The sequence below is a fragment of the Candoia aspera genome, chromosome 1 (assembly GCF_035149785.1).
Source record: "Candoia aspera isolate rCanAsp1 chromosome 1, rCanAsp1.hap2, whole genome shotgun sequence".
In the NCBI taxonomy this organism is placed as follows: domain Eukaryota; kingdom Metazoa; phylum Chordata; class Lepidosauria; order Squamata; family Boidae; genus Candoia; species Candoia aspera.
In genome coordinates, this window is record NC_086153.1 from 194,083,564 (window position 1) to 194,101,315 (window position 17,752).

A 17,752-nucleotide genomic window follows, 5' to 3' on the forward strand; every position below is an offset into this window, starting at 1 on the left:
TAGGAATTACCTAAGCCATGGTTACATCAGTTTACAATGCTGCACAGCCCATGAGCCTATCCTTGAGGACTTAGAAGCTACTTTTGGTGCAAAATGTACTAACTAGGCTGCTACCCAGTACCCAATACCAGAAATACATTATCCTCATGTTGGAAGACCTGCAATAGTTGACATTTGATGTTGAGCATAATTTAAGGCATGTATTTTCACTATGAAAGCCCTAAATGTCTTCTGACCTCACCATCTGAAGGACTCCTGTTTTGTTTGAACTTCTCCAGGAACGAAAGGCAGTTGAAGAGCTACTCTGAGACACCCTCACTATCAGCCATGCAGGGAAGAGCTTTCTCATACAGCTTCTGAGCTGTGGAATAGACTCACTCGAATACTGCACTGCTATTTATTCAGGCCTAGTCAGTCTGAACTACCATTCGTAATTATTTATAACGTTAGGTTTATTTTTTATGGTTAGTTGCCTTGCATATTCAGGTGCAGCCAAGCAGAATTTGATTTATTTATGTGCTTAAATTTCTTAACCAACCTAATAGCCAGAGCAACTCTAGGTGTCAAACATGAAAGAACAGTTCAAAACAGGCTAATCTAACCACCTGTAAGGAAATACATAACCCCCAGCAATGCAGACGATATACACCAGTGGAGTCACAAGTCACCCTGTCCCATGTCCTGTTGAAAAGACTGGGTCTTTATTTCCTAAGGTTTGAGAGACTCTGGGGAATCTTGTTCCACAGGGCCAGGGCAGCCACAGAGAAGGCACGTCTCTGGAGTCCCATCAGTTGGCACTGCTTCCCTGATGGGACCTGGAGCATACTGATCCTGGCAGTTCTTATTGATGAGCAGAAATAACCAGAGAGGGGTGGGCCTCTAAGAGAGTCAAGATTCATTTAAATTATAAAACGCAATGCCTGTTCGTATTCCCAGTAAGCTAGGGAACCTGTACAGGATGCAGAGTAAGCTAATGCACATATGGCACATGTTGAATGCTTGGCTGTTGTGTGTTGGTCATTCAGTTCTGTTTTGAAATGACTTGATCAGCCTTCCAGTGCATGTGAGAATGTATTTGTGGATGCAGTACTACAAATTGTTCGTGCCTTGAGCTGGATTGGCCTCCAAGACAGTGGGTAATGTTGATAACTGGAAGTCTTTTTTTTTTCTTTCAAAATTATGAATTAGGAATCTTGAATTAGCTGAGATTCTTCAGCATCCGGTTCTGCTATAAAATGATACTCCATCAAGATCTCAAGTTTTAAGGGGACAGATTCTATACTGACATTTTAGCACAGCTTGAGTAGTGCTTGATGACAGACATGCCTACCTTGCCAGGAATAATTGCTAAAGTCGGTGTGCAACTTATGGCCATTCAGTTGTTTAGCTGCAACCACTGGGCATACTGGCTATGGTTGATGGGGAAAGGGTTGCAAAAACTTGAAACACATACAACACACTAATTTTTTCTTCTCTATGCAATTTCTCCTAGGATTTGTGGTTGCACCTTTTAAAATAACAAACATACAAGGGTAATTGGTTTTTTTCTAGTATGTTGGGCATTGTGAATTAAAATCAAAGGATTGTTGTCTTTTTCATTACATTTTTATTTGAATTTTTAAAAATTTCTGTAGTGCTTGTACATTTTAACAGACCCATAGTGTTCGATACAAGCTGTTTCCAAAATGCTTACCTCTTATATAAATAATGAAATTCCATCATTCCTTGTAAAACAATGATTTACTACTTTGGCTTGTCATACCATTGACTTTATTAAATATTTTTTTTCAAGTAAAGTTATAAACAGATTTTATACTGCCATCTATCCATTGAAATATCCAAATATTTCCACTGTTTAGCAATAACTTAATTGACTGCTATATGTAAACATTCGATGAGGTTTTTTTATTTTGCAATTTCTTATTCTGGCCATCAAATATGTGTAGCAAACCTAGCTTTGGAGAGAATTGGGTCTATTGTTTACTTATGTAAGACATTCATTTAAATACATTCTTCCAAATTACAATACTTTCTTGCATTCCCACCAAAGATAAATGAATGTTCCCTTTGATCGACAGCCTCACCAGCAACTCACTGAAAATTGTAAATATGTATGTGAGATTCTTACTGGAGTTTGATGCTACTGATGTAGAAGTTTAAGATGTACTTCCTGTATAGATCCTGATAAAAATGGTTCATGCTGCCATAGAGACTGCCAAGTGATACCATCTCATTATTCCTCTAAGTCCTAGACTTCTTTTATTCCTCGCCATAATCTATTTCAGAAAGTCAGATACAAAATTGCACCCTTAGGTTCTATGGGGAAAAAACAGCATTATTTTTTTTTATTTTGTGATATTGAATTGATCTGCCACTCAAGAACCATGGGACTTTCTGTTCTAATGGTTCATTCTTTTCTAATTTACAGTATATGGTGGGAGTTTTTGTAGAAATCTTTTACTTCATAAAGACCTTTCCTTTTCCAGGATTTCAGTTGTATAGTTATCTTTGTTATAATTTGGGTATGTTATCAATGGAAGTGGAGGTGAGATGCCTGGAATAAATTCTGAAAACCTCATCTTGTAAATTTGGCAGATTACTTATGTATAATTACTGAAGATCTGTTGGGGAGAGAAGAGACAAATTTAAATTCTTATGCCGGAACTTCGTATTTTCCATCCCAACCCACTTTGTTGAATCCTGCATTATAAAAGGAATCCTCCATATGTCAACCGGGCTTCTTGATAACATTTTTAGGCAGGGAATACCTCATCCTCCTTTGTTTTGTGGCATGTGCAGAATATTTCTTTTCATTCTATTCCAAGTTGATTTAAAACAAATTAGAAACAATTTTATTGGGAATATCTATGGGGAGATTTTGAAATAAATACAACTATTTGAGGAGTGTTTTATTGCTGGTATATGATCTAAAATGCTAAGATAAATCTTTTCCATTTTTTCACATCCTTATTTTTTTCCAAGCAGGGTCATTTCATATTATCACTGGAGATGTTTGCTTTGCATTATTATTTTTTAAAAACAGAGAAAGACAGCTTTTTTGCTGGATGGGTAGTTAATCGTATTGGATTAAACTGCCAGAAGTATGTAAAAAAGGCAGCATTTTCAAGTTTTAGTTCTAAAAATACCGGAGTAAGGTCACTTATATGAACAGCTGCTATTGCTGCTTGTTGAATTAGGCCTACTAGTGATTTAGATAGCCATATATAATCTGCTCTGGAATAAGATTTATGTCTATTTGATGTGTGAATCCATTTGACTGGGGATTCATAATGTCAGTCCTTCAGTCTGCGATAATGTTAACATACCAGACAATGGCAGGTACTTTCGTCTTCACATTTAAAATATCCACTTTCCCCCAAAAGGTGCCTGCGTTTATATTTAAATCTCCTCTGAATATCAAATTCTCCATCCCAAATTTTTACTAATTTTAATCTGTAATACTTCCTTAATTGTACTTGTCCCAGATTTAGGGAATATGTTGAAACAATAGTAACTGGTAATTAATTCTCCCATGGTAAATACGAACCTTCCATTGTTATCCTTCAAAAATCTTTGCACTTTAAAATTTAAACCAGGTTTCAATTGACTTACTGGTGCCTAGAGCACTAATTCAATGTTTATTAAAATGTTTGTCTCCGACATTGTCTGTCCTCTAAGTTTCTTGTAGCATAACAACTGAGGGAGGAAAAGGATCTTGCTTATCTAAATAATTCTGTTTTTTTATTGTCTCCCCCAATCTTCTAACATTCAGTGAAATAAATTTACAGATATCACTCATAAAATAAAATTGTTGCTGCTTTGTATACCTTGCACCCTATAAAATAATCTGAACTTATTCTGGGCTTGTAAGAACAAACCTTTTGTTGCTTGTGCCAGTGACGATCTTTCTTCTTGCGTTTCCCCTTTGAAACTCCCAGCTCTTTCAATATCCACCCCACCCACAAATCTTCCAATATAACACTCTCCAGTTCTTAATACCCCTGTTCCCCTCCATAACCAGCTCCCCACCCCCCATTCAGTCTTAGACTAGGAGTGAACGTACAAGGGATCACTCTTAGCCCCTTCATGGTCCAAGTGGGGAAGAGTTTTGCTGCTCCCTCACCCTCTCCATCTGTACCTTCCTTTTGCAACTGTACCTAAAGGGTAATTCCTTTTGCCTGCATCAGGGGGAATGTTCTTCAAGGTTGGTTCATGTCCTGAAATAGTAGAAATTACCTCTTCTTGTGATTTCTAAGTTATAAGTTTGAATGGAAATCCCCTTTTATAAATTCCCATTTTTAACAGAAGTTCTGTTAGAGGCTTGCAGTGCTTATGATTTGATGGGATGGGATGGGATGGGATATGATATGATCTCTGACTCTGAAAAGACTCTGGGCAGCTTACAATACTGTAAATCTTTTGAAGGTAATTTGATGTCTTGAAAAAGGAAAACTTTGTTCCCTCCCCAGTTTCTTTCAGTTTGTAGGCTTCCTGAAGTATTTTGTCCCTATAACATCTCTTATAGATGTTATATAAGCCTGGAATTTTGAACTCGAAGGGCACATACTATGTATTTTTCAAAGAAATGTAGATCTGGCAAGTGATCATTAAGTTTCATTCCTATGTCATGTTATCATTTTCAGTTTTTTCACTGATGCCACTAATACGGAGGTTGCTGTGATCTTCATCATCTGCTAGAGATAGTTTAACATCCATAATGTCTTTCTCAATCTTTTTTATGCTAGTATTTTTAAAACTTAAATTGTAGGTCTGAGCAATGCCCTTTCCTTGATAAGTGTTTAAACTGTTACTGATTCTTTCAGCAATACCCACTAAATCTTCTTTTACTGAAATAAAGGACTTTTCCCATTTCAGCTTCAGGTCCTGTTTAAATTAAGTGAAAATTTGGTAGTGTTAGAATCCTCCTTGGAGTGATATCAGTTACAGTGACCACGAGGAGGCACTGTGTTACCAGTTTCACCCTTGCTGGGGATCTTCTGGTAAGGATAACCAGATGCTATTAGCAATAGGCCTTGTACCTCCATCTTGTGTTCCTCTTTTCCACTGGGGAGGGCTTTCAGTTACGTGTTTTTTGCTCTTTCATGTATGCTTTGATCCCTTTCATTTGTTATGAAGCACCTCTCCTAGACTGTTTGCATTTCTTAATTGCTTTAGAAGGGAATTCAGTGCAGATAAGCAGTTGATAATAGCTGAAAAGGGCAAGTTGAGGGATGAGCAAGGCATTCAGTCATCTTCAACTGAGGCTTAAAGGTTGGCTGTGTGGTGCAGTGTGACAAACCATTGCATCATACTTATTTCTTGGTGTTCCCAATGCTGACTGAGAGCTCCAGAACTAGAAGTGGCCACGTTTCACGGTAGTCAGTAAACACCACCATGTTTTAGTAGAAAGTCAGTCTGATCTTCCTACAACCTGATCCTCAGAATAAGTTCTAAAGTAAGCACGAAAGTAAATAAATTACAGGTGGCATAAAAAGAAGATAGAAGGGCAAACGGATGGCAGCAAACTCCTTTTCTATAATCGGAGCAGAAGCGAGGTTCCAAGCTATGCTGTTATTTTCTTTAAACTTTAAAAATAAACTGATGTTTATTTTAAAACAGAATGAACAGAAGCCCAAGGTTTAATCTCTGAGACAATTTTTTGTTAAATTCAGTTTTATTCACTGCTGTATATAGCCAAACCTATTCACCATTGGATGGTTAGTAAATGCTGGGAGGATTTAATACTTACAGAAGTTACTAGACATTTAAGACAAGATACTTAACCGTAGTTCCCAATCTCTGTACAAGGTAGGCTTACACAACAAAATCAGAGACCATTAAAAAAAATTCCTCATCTGGAGTCAAATAGCCATTCAGTTTACAGCTTTGATAGCTTAAACAGATTTAGGCCAATGGAAAGGCAAGAGGCTCCGGAGGCGTAGCGGATTTCTTTCAACATGCCGCACCACTCTTTCTTCTCATCATCATACCTACAGGAACAAAAGGTTATACATATAAGTAGGACCCTCTGGCTGTTTCCAAGCTTGTCCTCAAAAAATCTATGCCAAGTAACTCCAAGTTTCTTTCTTAGCATTCTGTCTTATATTAACACAGATATCATAGAATAATTGCTAGTCTAAGAATGTAACAAGCTTTACTACACAAGGAAAAGTAATATGGGAAATGTACCTTCCACTTGTGACAGGGTGTCATGACTTTTCTAATACGCTGTCACCCCCCTGAATTCCTGTCTTGGAAGGTGTCATTAATCCCCTCACTTTTATTTCTGAATCTTGCGTCTATCTAAAATCCCCAAGTGCTTCAATTTGTTGGAATTGTCCCCATGTCTTTTCTCCCAACTCTCCCCTCGTTTCTTTCTGTCTTCAAAGTTTCCTCCCAAAATTTCTGACTGAGTAACAACTACAGTTAAGATTGTTTGGTTCATGTGTTTTCAACTGCTTTATCTTCAGAGAACCTTTTCCACCATGGTGCATCTGTATACATGTGCTCCTAACCTTCCTTTCCTCCCTCCCTCCTCCTCTCTCCCTCTCACACACACAGCTGTGGAGGTGCCAGGGGGAGCAGCTGTTGGCCCTGACAGTGATGGCACCTTGATGCAGGGTTGGAAGGGCAGCTGCCCCTCCGCCTGCCCTGCCAGGCACACAGCTGTACTTCACACTGAAAAGCTGCAGTGATGGTGCTGACAGGGAGAGCAAGACCTGGCCTAGGCCTCAACTGGGGTGGTCTTGCTTCCTCACCCTCTCAGGTCGTTGGGATTCAGGCGGCATATGCATCATCATCATCATCATTATTTATTATTATTATTATTGCATTCTTTTTGATGTGTATCACAAGAGACTTTTGTATCAACACATGAAAAGGCTCCATGTTGTAGCCCTCAGACTGATGAACTCCTCTTCCAGTGGCCCTCACGACAATTTGAGCCTGAGACCCCTACTTTAAAAGTCTTTAGTAAGAACAGATACACTTTTAAAGTTTGGTTGGTTCAGGAATGATTTTCAAGAAGGTGGCCTCCTTGTCATGAGCTCCCCAAAATGTTATCTCACAGTGCTGAGGCATGCAGTATTTTAAAGCCTTGTGTGAAAAAAATTGGTGGGCAGATAGGAGTTTTTTTTAAATGAGTCATAGGAATTAGTGATGAGCATAGACCTGCTTTTGAATCCAGACCATGCTGTGTGAAAACAAAAACCTACACAGCCCACTCAGGAAAGATCTAGCTCTCTGTGAATGAAATTTACTCTGCGTGCAGTTCTGCAAAGTAATCTGACTTTTTTTTAATGCTATACGTTTATCACAGAATAAAATTATGTAATATGTATAATATGTTGAAGCAAAAACAAGAATCGGTAATACAAAATCAGACAAAAATAGGTCATACAAAATCAAGTCTACATTTACTACTTCTAAAGATTTAGCGGAGTTTTAGTGTAGGTTATCTTACATACAATTAATATGAAAAATTATTAAAAAATAGCAAAGTGAAAAAATATGAAAAACAAACTTACTTCCAAATGTCATTAACCTCATTAGGAGCAAATTCCTTTGATTCAAGCTGAATCATTGCAAAACCCCCAATAGCATACAAGGATCCAGACAATTCAACTAAACTAATGGAACTTCTCTCCTGGGGGAATTCTGGCATAACTTCCCACCTGCAATTTAATGAATAAAACATTCCGTTTTAGAATAAGACTTTTGAGTATAATAATGTTTAAAAAAAACAAAGGGTATCTGCAATACTTTATGCTCTTGAAGACCATCTGAAGTTGCAACTGGTGCAGAATACAGCGGTGCAGGTAGTTTGGGATGCACCATGGTATGTCCATGTCATGTCACTATTTTACAAACTGCTCTGGCTCCTGTTAGGTTTCCAGGTGCAACTCAAGGTGCTGTTTAGCCACCTACAAAGCCCTAAATGTTTGTAATGCTGGATCCTAGTAATTGATGATACAAGCCCAGTTCACAATACAGGTAGTCCTCAGGTTATGACCACTCGTTCAGCAACCATTCAAAGTTATGACTGCGCTGAATGAGGGGGACTTACAACAGGTACTCAAAGCTTCAGCTGTCACGGCATCCCCACAGTCACATGATCACAATTCAGGCACTTGGCAACCGGCTCACAATTACAATGGTCGCAGCATCCTGCAGTCGTGTGATCACCATTTGTGACCTCTGCCAGCTTCCCCAAAGCAAATTCAGTGGGGAAGCTGGCAGGCGGTTGCAAGTCACTCCTACAAGTCGCTCCCGCCACTTTTTTACCCACCCACCTGTGCTCTGTAATGCCCGCTGGCAGCATCTGCCCACCGTCACTCTGTAGCACCCACCTATGGCACCCGCCCTCCTGTCCACAGCTCTTGCTGCTGGCCTGCCTGCCTAGAACATCCACCTCTTCTCATGTAGTGTCACATGACTGCATCACTTAGCGATGGAAATTCCAGTCCTAGTTGCTGTCATAACCCAAGGACTACCTTAACACCAGTGGCTTGTTTGTGGGGAGGGGATGAATCGATGCAGATTCTCCTGCAGACTCAACGTCCCAGCTCACCCTTGCAAACAGGTGGGCTGTCAAATAGACACTTCTCTAAACTGAGCTGTTCACTGGAATACATCCCACAGACTATGACAGAATTTATGTTAAGCCTCAAAATAACAAGCAAGCATTAAAGGATTAAAAAAGAATGGATATTAACTTATTTGGGGCTTTTTTCTCAAAGCAGTCACTAGAAAACAAGATGCTGAGACAATATTTATACCATTGAAAGAAGCTGATTCCATTTATAAATAAAGGGGCAGGGATTCTGGTAGGCCCCAAAGAAAGTGTGCGTGGGGGCCCTAAACTGTGCTACTAAACAAAAGTGGATGGATTGTAGACTAACTTGTTAGTGGTGAGGTCAAAGGCTTCGACAGAAGCTGAGAGGCCCTCTTCAGTAACACCGCCGGCAATCACAATTTTCCCCTTATGGATGGCGATTCCAAACATGGAGCGAGACACTTTCATCGGAGGAAGATCACGCCAGTCTCCCCTCTTGGAATTGTAATTGAATACTCTGTTTGTGCATTTTCTGTGTACAGGAAGAAAGAATGCCAACCATTTAAAAACCATAGAGAACAGCAATGATCAAAGCAGGGGCTTGAGGCAGATGGTATTGGATTCCAGTCACTGACTCAGCTGGATGGGCAATAGGCTCTGCCTGCAGGTAGGCCATCCTGAATGCCTGGTTTCTAACACGGGCACTGACAAAAATTGCTCTCATCTGCTTGCTGGCCTGCCTGATGCTTTTTAGAAAATCCTTTGCTGAGGGCTATGTTCTATACGCATGTACTATTCTCTGCTGTATTTTCTTTCATTGGTGGGTAGCCATTAATACATGTGCACAGTGTGCAGTATACAAGTATTGCTAATGCTGTTTTGGTTTTCAGGCTCTAAAATGTACATGCAAAGATTATGTTGGTGGTTCACTGAGATACGGTGTGAGTGCAGTATGTGCTCTGTGCATACGCTCGTGATACTGAGTTTTCAGAGTACATGGTAAAAATGGAAGGACTACGCTGTTGGTCACGTTAGTTTGGTGAGCATTGGTTTCTCTGTAGTCAAAGCATGCATTCTTTTGTGTCTTGTTGCTGTTGAATTTTCATACTTTGGAAAGTACTGCCTCTTTTGTGTTCCTATGGGAAATCTGTAATGTTCTCAATTTTTAAAAGTTCGCAAAACTTCTCTATAGTTAGGTGGCAGGTAGCAGTCAACATGGATCACCAACCTGCTTATATGTATTGCCTTGTGGGTTAGAAATAAGGGAACGAAGATGCTTGTTAAAACAAATTATTTCTATTATTATGGCACTTTTTCTTCTTTTGGGTATTTTCCACTCAAATATTTTCTGATATAGCATGGTTGCAAATTTCTGGATTTCTGGCTCTATTGCCCTGGCTAGATAAAGATGTTTTCCTATACCATTGCTAAGATAGATAGATAGATAGATAGATAGATAGATAGATAGATAGATAGATAGATAGATAGATAGATGATAGATAGATAGATAGATAGATAGATAGATAGATAGATAGATAAACCAAATCCTTAAGATTAATGGAAACAAACTGCTTAACCTGAATGAGAATACAAACACAAACATGGACATGAATTGATTGCTTTCTTATACTGTCTGTGAATGCTTTCTCATAATTTATATTTTATAATTTGTATAGTGCCAGGCAATGTGTTAGTGGCTGTGGGGCTGAAATTACAACGGGGAGGATGGTGACTACAGCGTGATAGGCAATGGTACCAAGTGATTGGGGCTGGAATTTGTTTTTCCCCAGATTTTCTTGTTCTGTTAAAAAACAAGAGTTAAGCCTATTTAAATATTTACACTACACTTTTGATGTGTTTCTTACTTCAAAATGGCAGAAAACTGTATCACTAACCAAAGAAAGTCCCTATGGACAGCACAAATAGAATTTGGGGGCCACAGAAGTATTCTTCTTCTAAAAAATCAATATAGTTGTTCTGTTCACTATTCTGCCTATAACGTTACTTGGTTGGAGGCAAGATTAATCTGCACCATTAAACATGTATAATTGTTGGTAAGATTTATCTCCACCATTAAACGCTTGCCACAGTATCCTCTGATCCACTGGATGGCAAAACTGCAAATATGAAGTTAAGCCACTGAATTAATAGTTCTATGCTACAGCAATATCTTCACCAGAACATTGCAGAAATGGGGCTTCACGTTGCCAAAATTAGTGCTGGGAAATGTAAGAAAATGGGTGGCTGAAATTTCACTTACTTTAGTATGGCAAAACTGGGCCAATACACATGCAATATAGAGATGGGTCATCAGCTCTTAATAGCCTTTTGTGATGAATATCTGCACTGATTTCCAATGCAAATAAGGTTTATGCTGGCCCCAACTTCAAGCCTCAGCTGTTAATAGGATTTGGAACCAGAGCAAATAGTTGTGTGGGATAATTTGGGGAGGGGAGTATTTGTGACACTCTTGAAACCGTCCAGTACTTACTTATCATCTGTCTTTCCTCCAAGGCAATATATAGCTCCATTATGTGAAGCTGTAGCATGACCGTATACTTTTAGCGGGAGCTTTTTGACCTCATTCCATTTGAGTGATCTGGAAGGGAAAGGGAGACCAATCAGGCTTTTCAATGTAACAGACAATAAATTGGAAACCTTGTTAAGGAGATCAGTATTAAGTCACTTACGCAGGATCGTAACATAAGACCGAATCAAGAGACTCCTCAGTTTGGAGATCCTTGCCTGCAATTACATAGATCTTGTTCTCTGATTCTCCCAGTCCAAACAGGCACCTGGGAGATGGCAGGGGAGGAAGGCCCATCCATTCAGATGTGATGGTGTCCAGCTTGATTAAAATATAGAATGAAGGTTATTAGCAAAAGTTCCATGCATATTGAAAAGAGCTCACAGCAGCATCGTACTGTATAAACGTTTTAGCACATTTGATCCCTTTTTACCTTACGATCTGGAAATGAATGTATTACGCCTTAACCCTGAGACACCTGGCGGTCGGCATCTGCCCACATCTTTTCCATTCCCGTTCTGTGTATTTGTGGATCCTAGTGCAGTTTTTGAAAATCACTACTTGGAGTTCCTTCAAGGCCTTAGGGTTTGTCTGCTTCAAATTTTTCTGGGCAGAACCTACATTCAGTCTTGCTTTTCTCAGGCTTCTCTGCTAAACGTTCACCTCCAAGGCCGAGCAATAGCACTGCCAAGAGGAGGCTGAGCTGAAAGAGCAAGGATTCACCCCTGCAAAAAGGAGTGTGGCACTCTTTCATGGATGGGAGTAAATGTGGAGGGAATGAAATCCACTCCTTTAAAAGTCAGCAGCTGCTTTAAAGGAAGGCAAGCTTTTATTTCTAGGTTTAATTTAACCCTTTTTAAAAATTTATTTATATCAGGTCTTACCATTATAGATTGTAAATTGTTATTTGGTCCTAACTCATTTGAACCATCTGGCTTGTTCAGATATTGCTGATTAACTATTACTTAAAAAGGAAATAGGCAGCATGGTTCCCTGCCTTACCTACTTTCAATTTTCTTACTTTAAAAAACAGGTTGAGGAAGCTGGCCTGGTCCAAAGCGAAGTGCGGTCTCTAACATAGTGTGTCAAGTGATGTCTCTGGGTCCCACATTGGTTCCAGAGATATTCAGAGAAAATAAAAATGTGAATGGAAGAGCTCCCTGTGATACTGGATTGAGGCAAACAGTGAGTGAATATAAGGAGAGTCAAGAAGAACATTTTTAAGAAATATACCAAGAACCTGACTAAAATCTACTTAGTCTCATTTAGACATTCATTGGAACAAGCATACAAAAGGGTTACGTCCAGTCCTTATGACCGAAAGATGAAAGAACTTGTGCAATGACAACTATGAGTAGGTTCTTTCAGGCCTTTTGCCAGATGTACTAACAAGGCAGGATTGAGTGTTGCCACCCGCCTCCAGCTGACCTGATCCAAGTATCCAGGCAAGCGTCTGGACAGTGATTTTAGTGCAGATGGTGCTACAGCATCTCTTATGAAACCAATACAGGTTCATTTCCACACAGCAGAATTGGCTGCACTTTTTAACTTTTTAAAAGAAACTTTTTAAAAGAAATAACTTTTTAAAAGAAAAAAATACAGAGGAAACTGGTTAAAAATAACTTTTTAAAAGAAAAAAATACAGAGGAACCTGGTTTAGAACATGCTATAATACTAAAGATTCTCTAGAAATCATGCTAAATAGGATATGTTATCTATACTTTTTTGCATATATCTGAATATGTATGTCCCTGAATTGGAAAGCAACAAAAAGATGCACTGAAGATCTATGTAAGTGTTGGGTTTTTAATACATGAAACTATCATCTATTTTCTCATCCCGAGTTAAAGAAATAAATGTATACCTGAAAAAAATATGACTGGAAAGGCCGTTCCTTGTTCTCTTCGTCCACATACAATCCTCCAACCACATAGACTTGCTTTTGCTTCGTGACTATGCTGGAATGATTTCTGGGAATCTGTTCGGACAGTGCTGCTAAGTAACATTCATTTTCTGTAGGATCATAAGCTACAGAAGCAGTGTCATTGATCAAAAGAATGAGATCTTTAACAAACATGCCGTGCCTTGGAATATCATTTAGGTAACCAGGGAGTAAATTTTCATCCCCTACATCTCCATTAACCTCTCCTTTGGCTGACTTCCCTGTGGCTTTCGTAGGTTCAGGCAGTTTCCCAGCAAAGGCATCTTTAATAACTTTAATTTTTTTTGAAAGGTCTGGGTTGCTTTTAATTATGTCATCCTTCTCAACATGCTCCTTGAAATATTTCTCCTCCATCAGGCGAAAACGGATGCAGTCAAACACTTCCCCAAGACTCTTCACCCGGTTCTCTTTATCTGACTTGACCCATTTCATGACAGCTTCAAAAACGACTTCCTCCTTTTCAACATTCAAACTATCTGGTGAAATAACCGAGATGAGTTCATGAGGAGCGAGTTGCATGAAGTCCTCTTCTTTGCAAATTTTCACAAAGTGGTCAGACACATAATCACGGGCGGACAATGCAAGTCTTGGGCAGTCAAGGAGAAGACCTAATCTAAGGATGGCCAGGCAGTTGCCAAGAGCGAGTCTCTTCTGAAGATAAGAAACACACACAGTAAAAATAGATGGAATCTGAAAACGGCTTGCCAAAGCAAAAATATCTTGCACGTTAGAATCATTAAGGTCGATAGTTGCAGAATAAAGGTACTTAACAATCATATCAAGGATGGTAGGGTCAACATTATCTAACACTACTTCTTTCTTTTTATCTTCACTTTGCTCAGATAAGAAGTACTCACGGAAGTAAGGACTACAGGCTGACAAGACTAGTCTGTGACAAGGCAGACTTTTATCCCCTGCCTTTAGGGAACAGTCAACAAACTTTTTCTCTTCCAAAAGCTCCCTAAGGCCATCTTGAAGAAGAGTGGATTGATAAAGTCGAAGTTCTTCAGCAAGTTCTCTTTGGGATTCCATTTTGTGGAAGGCTTGCACAAAAGCTTGCACGAAGCACAGAAGAAACCCCTCTTGTTGGTACCTAGGTCTGCCTGAAAAAGGCAGATCAATGTATGTTGCCCTGCTTGAAGCTTCTGTAATTTAATCTTGCTAGCTAAATATAGTACAGAGTTTCACCAGCTGGAATTTAGAATGGATGGTGTGGAAAGAAAATGGAGCTTGCAGCTGTCATGGGTTGAAAGAAGCAACTGTTGCTTTGGTCACTGGGGAATCAGTTTTACTTGTTACACACACTGAATGATGGAGATTACTTGTAAAATATACTTAGCATTGTGACTTAGCAGTGGTGCAGAATTAGGTTTGAATGCAGTTACTAGGAAATTGGTCTCTATAGCATTCATGCCACTTAATACTTCAGCTCAAGTATGAACTGAAAAGATGGAAGTTAGCAGGTGGAAGTATGATGGCCAATGGCCAGTCATGATTGAAGACCAGTGTAAAGATGATTGTTTCACTGAAAGGCTCCAACATACATGCCTATAAAAACAAATTCCCATGAAAGCTTTGCTAGGGGATAAACAGGAATTTATTTTAGCCTGTTATTGTAGCCATTCATCTCATTGTTTCCCAATATGTGCAGTAATTTAACATAAAATTAGGATTGAGTCTCAAGCAGCAATCCAGGGAATAGCAGCATATAGTCTAGGCATGAATACTCAGCCAAGCTAAAGATGTGTTTCATATCATTTAAGAATTGAAATAGGCTGAAAAATGGAAAAGGGCTTAAGCCGAATCATACTGAAATCATAACAATCCATTAGGTATTTGTGAGCTTGGGTACCGTTTTTCATCTTCTACTACGTATAGCCTTTAATGTAAACAGTCAAATTTTAATTGGATCAGGATGTCATTCAAAGCCTGTTGTTTAACAGAGTTTACTGAATTTGACATATATATATATTTTAGTACAGAAGAGACTTCACCAGCAGTGCTGGTCTATATATGAAGATTAAGTCTCATTGATTTTTGCAAGACTTAAGTATTACTAATTTTCTACCTATGTTAAGGGACATTTAGCTATACTTCTCAATATATACTCAGATTAGTTGCTAAAATAACTGGATTTGTTATGTTATGATTTGAAACGTCATTTGACATTTTGCCATTAGAGAAATTATGTGTGAAATCATAGTTGAAAACATAGCCACTATTTTTCTATCAAACAATTAATGACATTTCATTTTCCATGCAACATAGTCTTGACTCAGTGGATGCAAAATTATGCTGTGTTACTTTTATCCATACCTTTTTGAAAACAACATTCACAATGAGAAAGATAAGCTGGAATTGTTACTGGATTTTGGTACTATGAATTCATATGTATACACCAGGACAGTGCATACTTTGAAACTAATGCAGAAGCTGTGAGTGCAGCACCTCTCTGTTATTTCATTAAAGCAGTGGCATCTTATTTAGGGGCTCATACATAATTTCTATAAACACCAAAATGTCAAATTACCTATGTAATTATGTGGAGGCTCTCCTGGCCATAGCTTTCACTTGTTGCGCAAGCAGGAACTATGAGTCCAGTCGAGCTGTAAGTCCAGTTAGTGAGCTAGTCCCGTCTGGGGAGTGCAATCCAGTCAAAGATGGACTAGCTCTGCAAACAGGTGGCTTATGAATCCACAGCCACTCTCTCTTGCTGGGGTTAAGTCTAAGCTTGTTTCTCCCTATCAGCTTTTAGGCACAGGTCAGGTCCTCCACCACAACTTCTGCCAGGCTCAGGAAGGATATAGATAACTGGGTATCACCAGCATATTGATATGCCACCAGATGACCTGCATCACCACATTGATGCTATCTTCCACTTCTCTAACTCCCCAGCCTTCATCCCCTCTCCCACCAGATGACTCATGGAAACAACTAGCACTCCAATTCCTCACAACTTACATAACTATCACCATCTCACTCTGGCTGCTGTGATAATGTCACAACACATCACTATAACATCTACAGCATCTATCCTTTTTCATCCCTCCTTGCCTCCCCCTGCCCAATACTGCTTTCATCTGAGCCAGTCCCTTAGCACTCTAACTCCCAGAGAAGCAGCTTTCTACTATCACTCTTCATCTTTCACCCAAAGGATGACAGACAGTCCACAACACTTCCCCAGCGCTAAATCAGTCAAAGAGGCTGATTAGGAGCAATTCTCCCAGATCATCACTTTCTCATGAAACTGCCAAGTACAGTTTTCCAGATGTTAAACAGACCATGAGTCTGTAATCCACTGCTCCTCCAAGTCTCAAACAGTCTAATTCTCAGCTGTCACCTCAGTTCTGTGACCATGTGTTTGTGAATTGCCTCATAACAATAGAGCTGGTCGGGTTTTGGGTGTGGCACCAGCCGAGATGCCGGGGCAGGGGAGGAGGGGTGGCAGTTGTCATCAGAGAGTCTCTAGTGGCCTTCAGGGGCCCAGCTCCACAAGTAGCTGGTTGTGAGACCCTGTTTTCCAAGTTGGGTGCCAGAGAGCAGTTGGGAGTGTTGCTGCTGTACCAGCCTCCCTGCTGCGTAGCAACCTCTCCGCCTGAGCTGCTGGAGGCGGTCTCAGGGTTGGTGGTGGAGTTCCCCATGTTAATGGTTTTCCTACTAACAGATTAAGGTGCTATTGTCTCTAATCATTTTGGCCGGGTGCAGAGGTTGAATTCAACTGCCCCCTTTTCGAATGTTAATTATTGCACCTGGGGGGAGGAACCTGCCTGGACTTGTTTCAGTTCCTTTTTCTCTTCTGTGCTGGCATGTAGCAAGCCAGGTAGCTCTCAATGAGAGCCAAGTCCTTTAAATATGTTTTGCTTTCTGTAAATAAAATTATTTTTATAGAATATGCCTGGTGTGTGTGACTTTTCTGATCTCTCCTGGGCTAAAGGCTTTCCCAGCAATCTGCCAACACCCCAGGCCTATGGTTCTGCAGGACTTCAACTTGCTGTCCCTGGGGCAGGCCTCAGAGGCAGCTCAGGAGTTCATGGCCACCATGGCGGCCATGGGCCTGACTCAGATTATTTGGGACCCAACTTGAGACAGTGGCCTCACACCAGACTTAGTTTTCTTGTCGGAGCAGTGGCAATGTGATCTGAGGGGAGAGTTACATCTTTCCCCGTTGTCATGGTCAGATCACGCCCTGGTGACCTTGGGATTCTCATATGGAACAGGGAGATGGCCAGGGCCGTGGATAGGATCCCGCCTGTGCTGCCTCTCTTATCCTATTGAACCCGACACTCCCCATGGTTCATGGAGGAGCTGAGGGTTCTGAAGAGGATTAAGAGATGCCTGGAGCACCGCTGGAGAGAGACAAAGACTGAACCCAACTGGACACAAGCTAGAGCCGTGATTTAGGCCTACCTTGTGGCGGTAAGAGCGGCGAAACGCCAGTATTTCTCCACTCTTATTGCATCTGCAGAATGCCGCCCAGTGGCCATGTTTAGGGTCACCCGATCCCTGTTGGGGAAAGGGGATCCGGAAAATCATCTACAGGGCCGTGCTGAGGAATTTTCGGGGCATCTGCAGGATAAAATCGCTCGGATTCGCTCTAAGTTGGACTCCAAGCATGGGATGGAGTCTGGGAAGATGACTGGGGAGTGTACTTACCCAGTTATCTGGGAACACTTTGATCCTGTTGGACCTGAGGAAGTGGACAAGATCCTCCGGACTGTAAATGCCACCA

General features: G+C 40.2%; 1 protein-coding gene across 1 annotated transcript; it reads right to left on the reverse strand.

Moving 5' to 3' along the window:
* Nucleotides 1–5,638: 5,638 nt before the first annotated feature.
* KLHL41 (kelch like family member 41) lies at nt 5,639–14,147 on the reverse strand. Its single transcript, XM_063318219.1, has 6 exons — nt 12,946–14,147; nt 11,245–11,402; nt 11,046–11,153; nt 8,901–9,086; nt 7,527–7,673; nt 5,639–5,990 (listed from the first exon to the last, which is right to left on the reverse strand). The coding sequence occupies exons 1-6, from the start codon at nt 14,053–14,055 to the stop codon at nt 5,879–5,881; spliced, it is 1,821 nt and encodes a 606-aa protein (XP_063174289.1). The 5' UTR covers nt 14,056–14,147; the 3' UTR covers nt 5,639–5,878.
* Between the last annotated feature and the right edge of the window lie 3,605 nt (nt 14,148–17,752).

Excerpts from the sequence above, each read along its gene's own strand:
- KLHL41 (XM_063318219.1), bottom strand. The coding sequence starts at position 14,055 with ATGGAATCCCAAAGAGAACTTGCTGAAGAACTTCGACTTTATCAATCC. Across the intron at positions 11,403-12,945 it reads TCCAGTCATATTTTTTTCAG|CTGGACACCATCACATCTGA; the intron begins GTATACATTTAT and ends ATTTTAATCAAG. Across the intron at positions 5,991-7,526 it reads GAGGTTAATGACATTTGGAA|GTATGATGATGAGAAGAAAG; the intron begins GTAAGTTTGTTT and ends TTGTTCCTGTAG.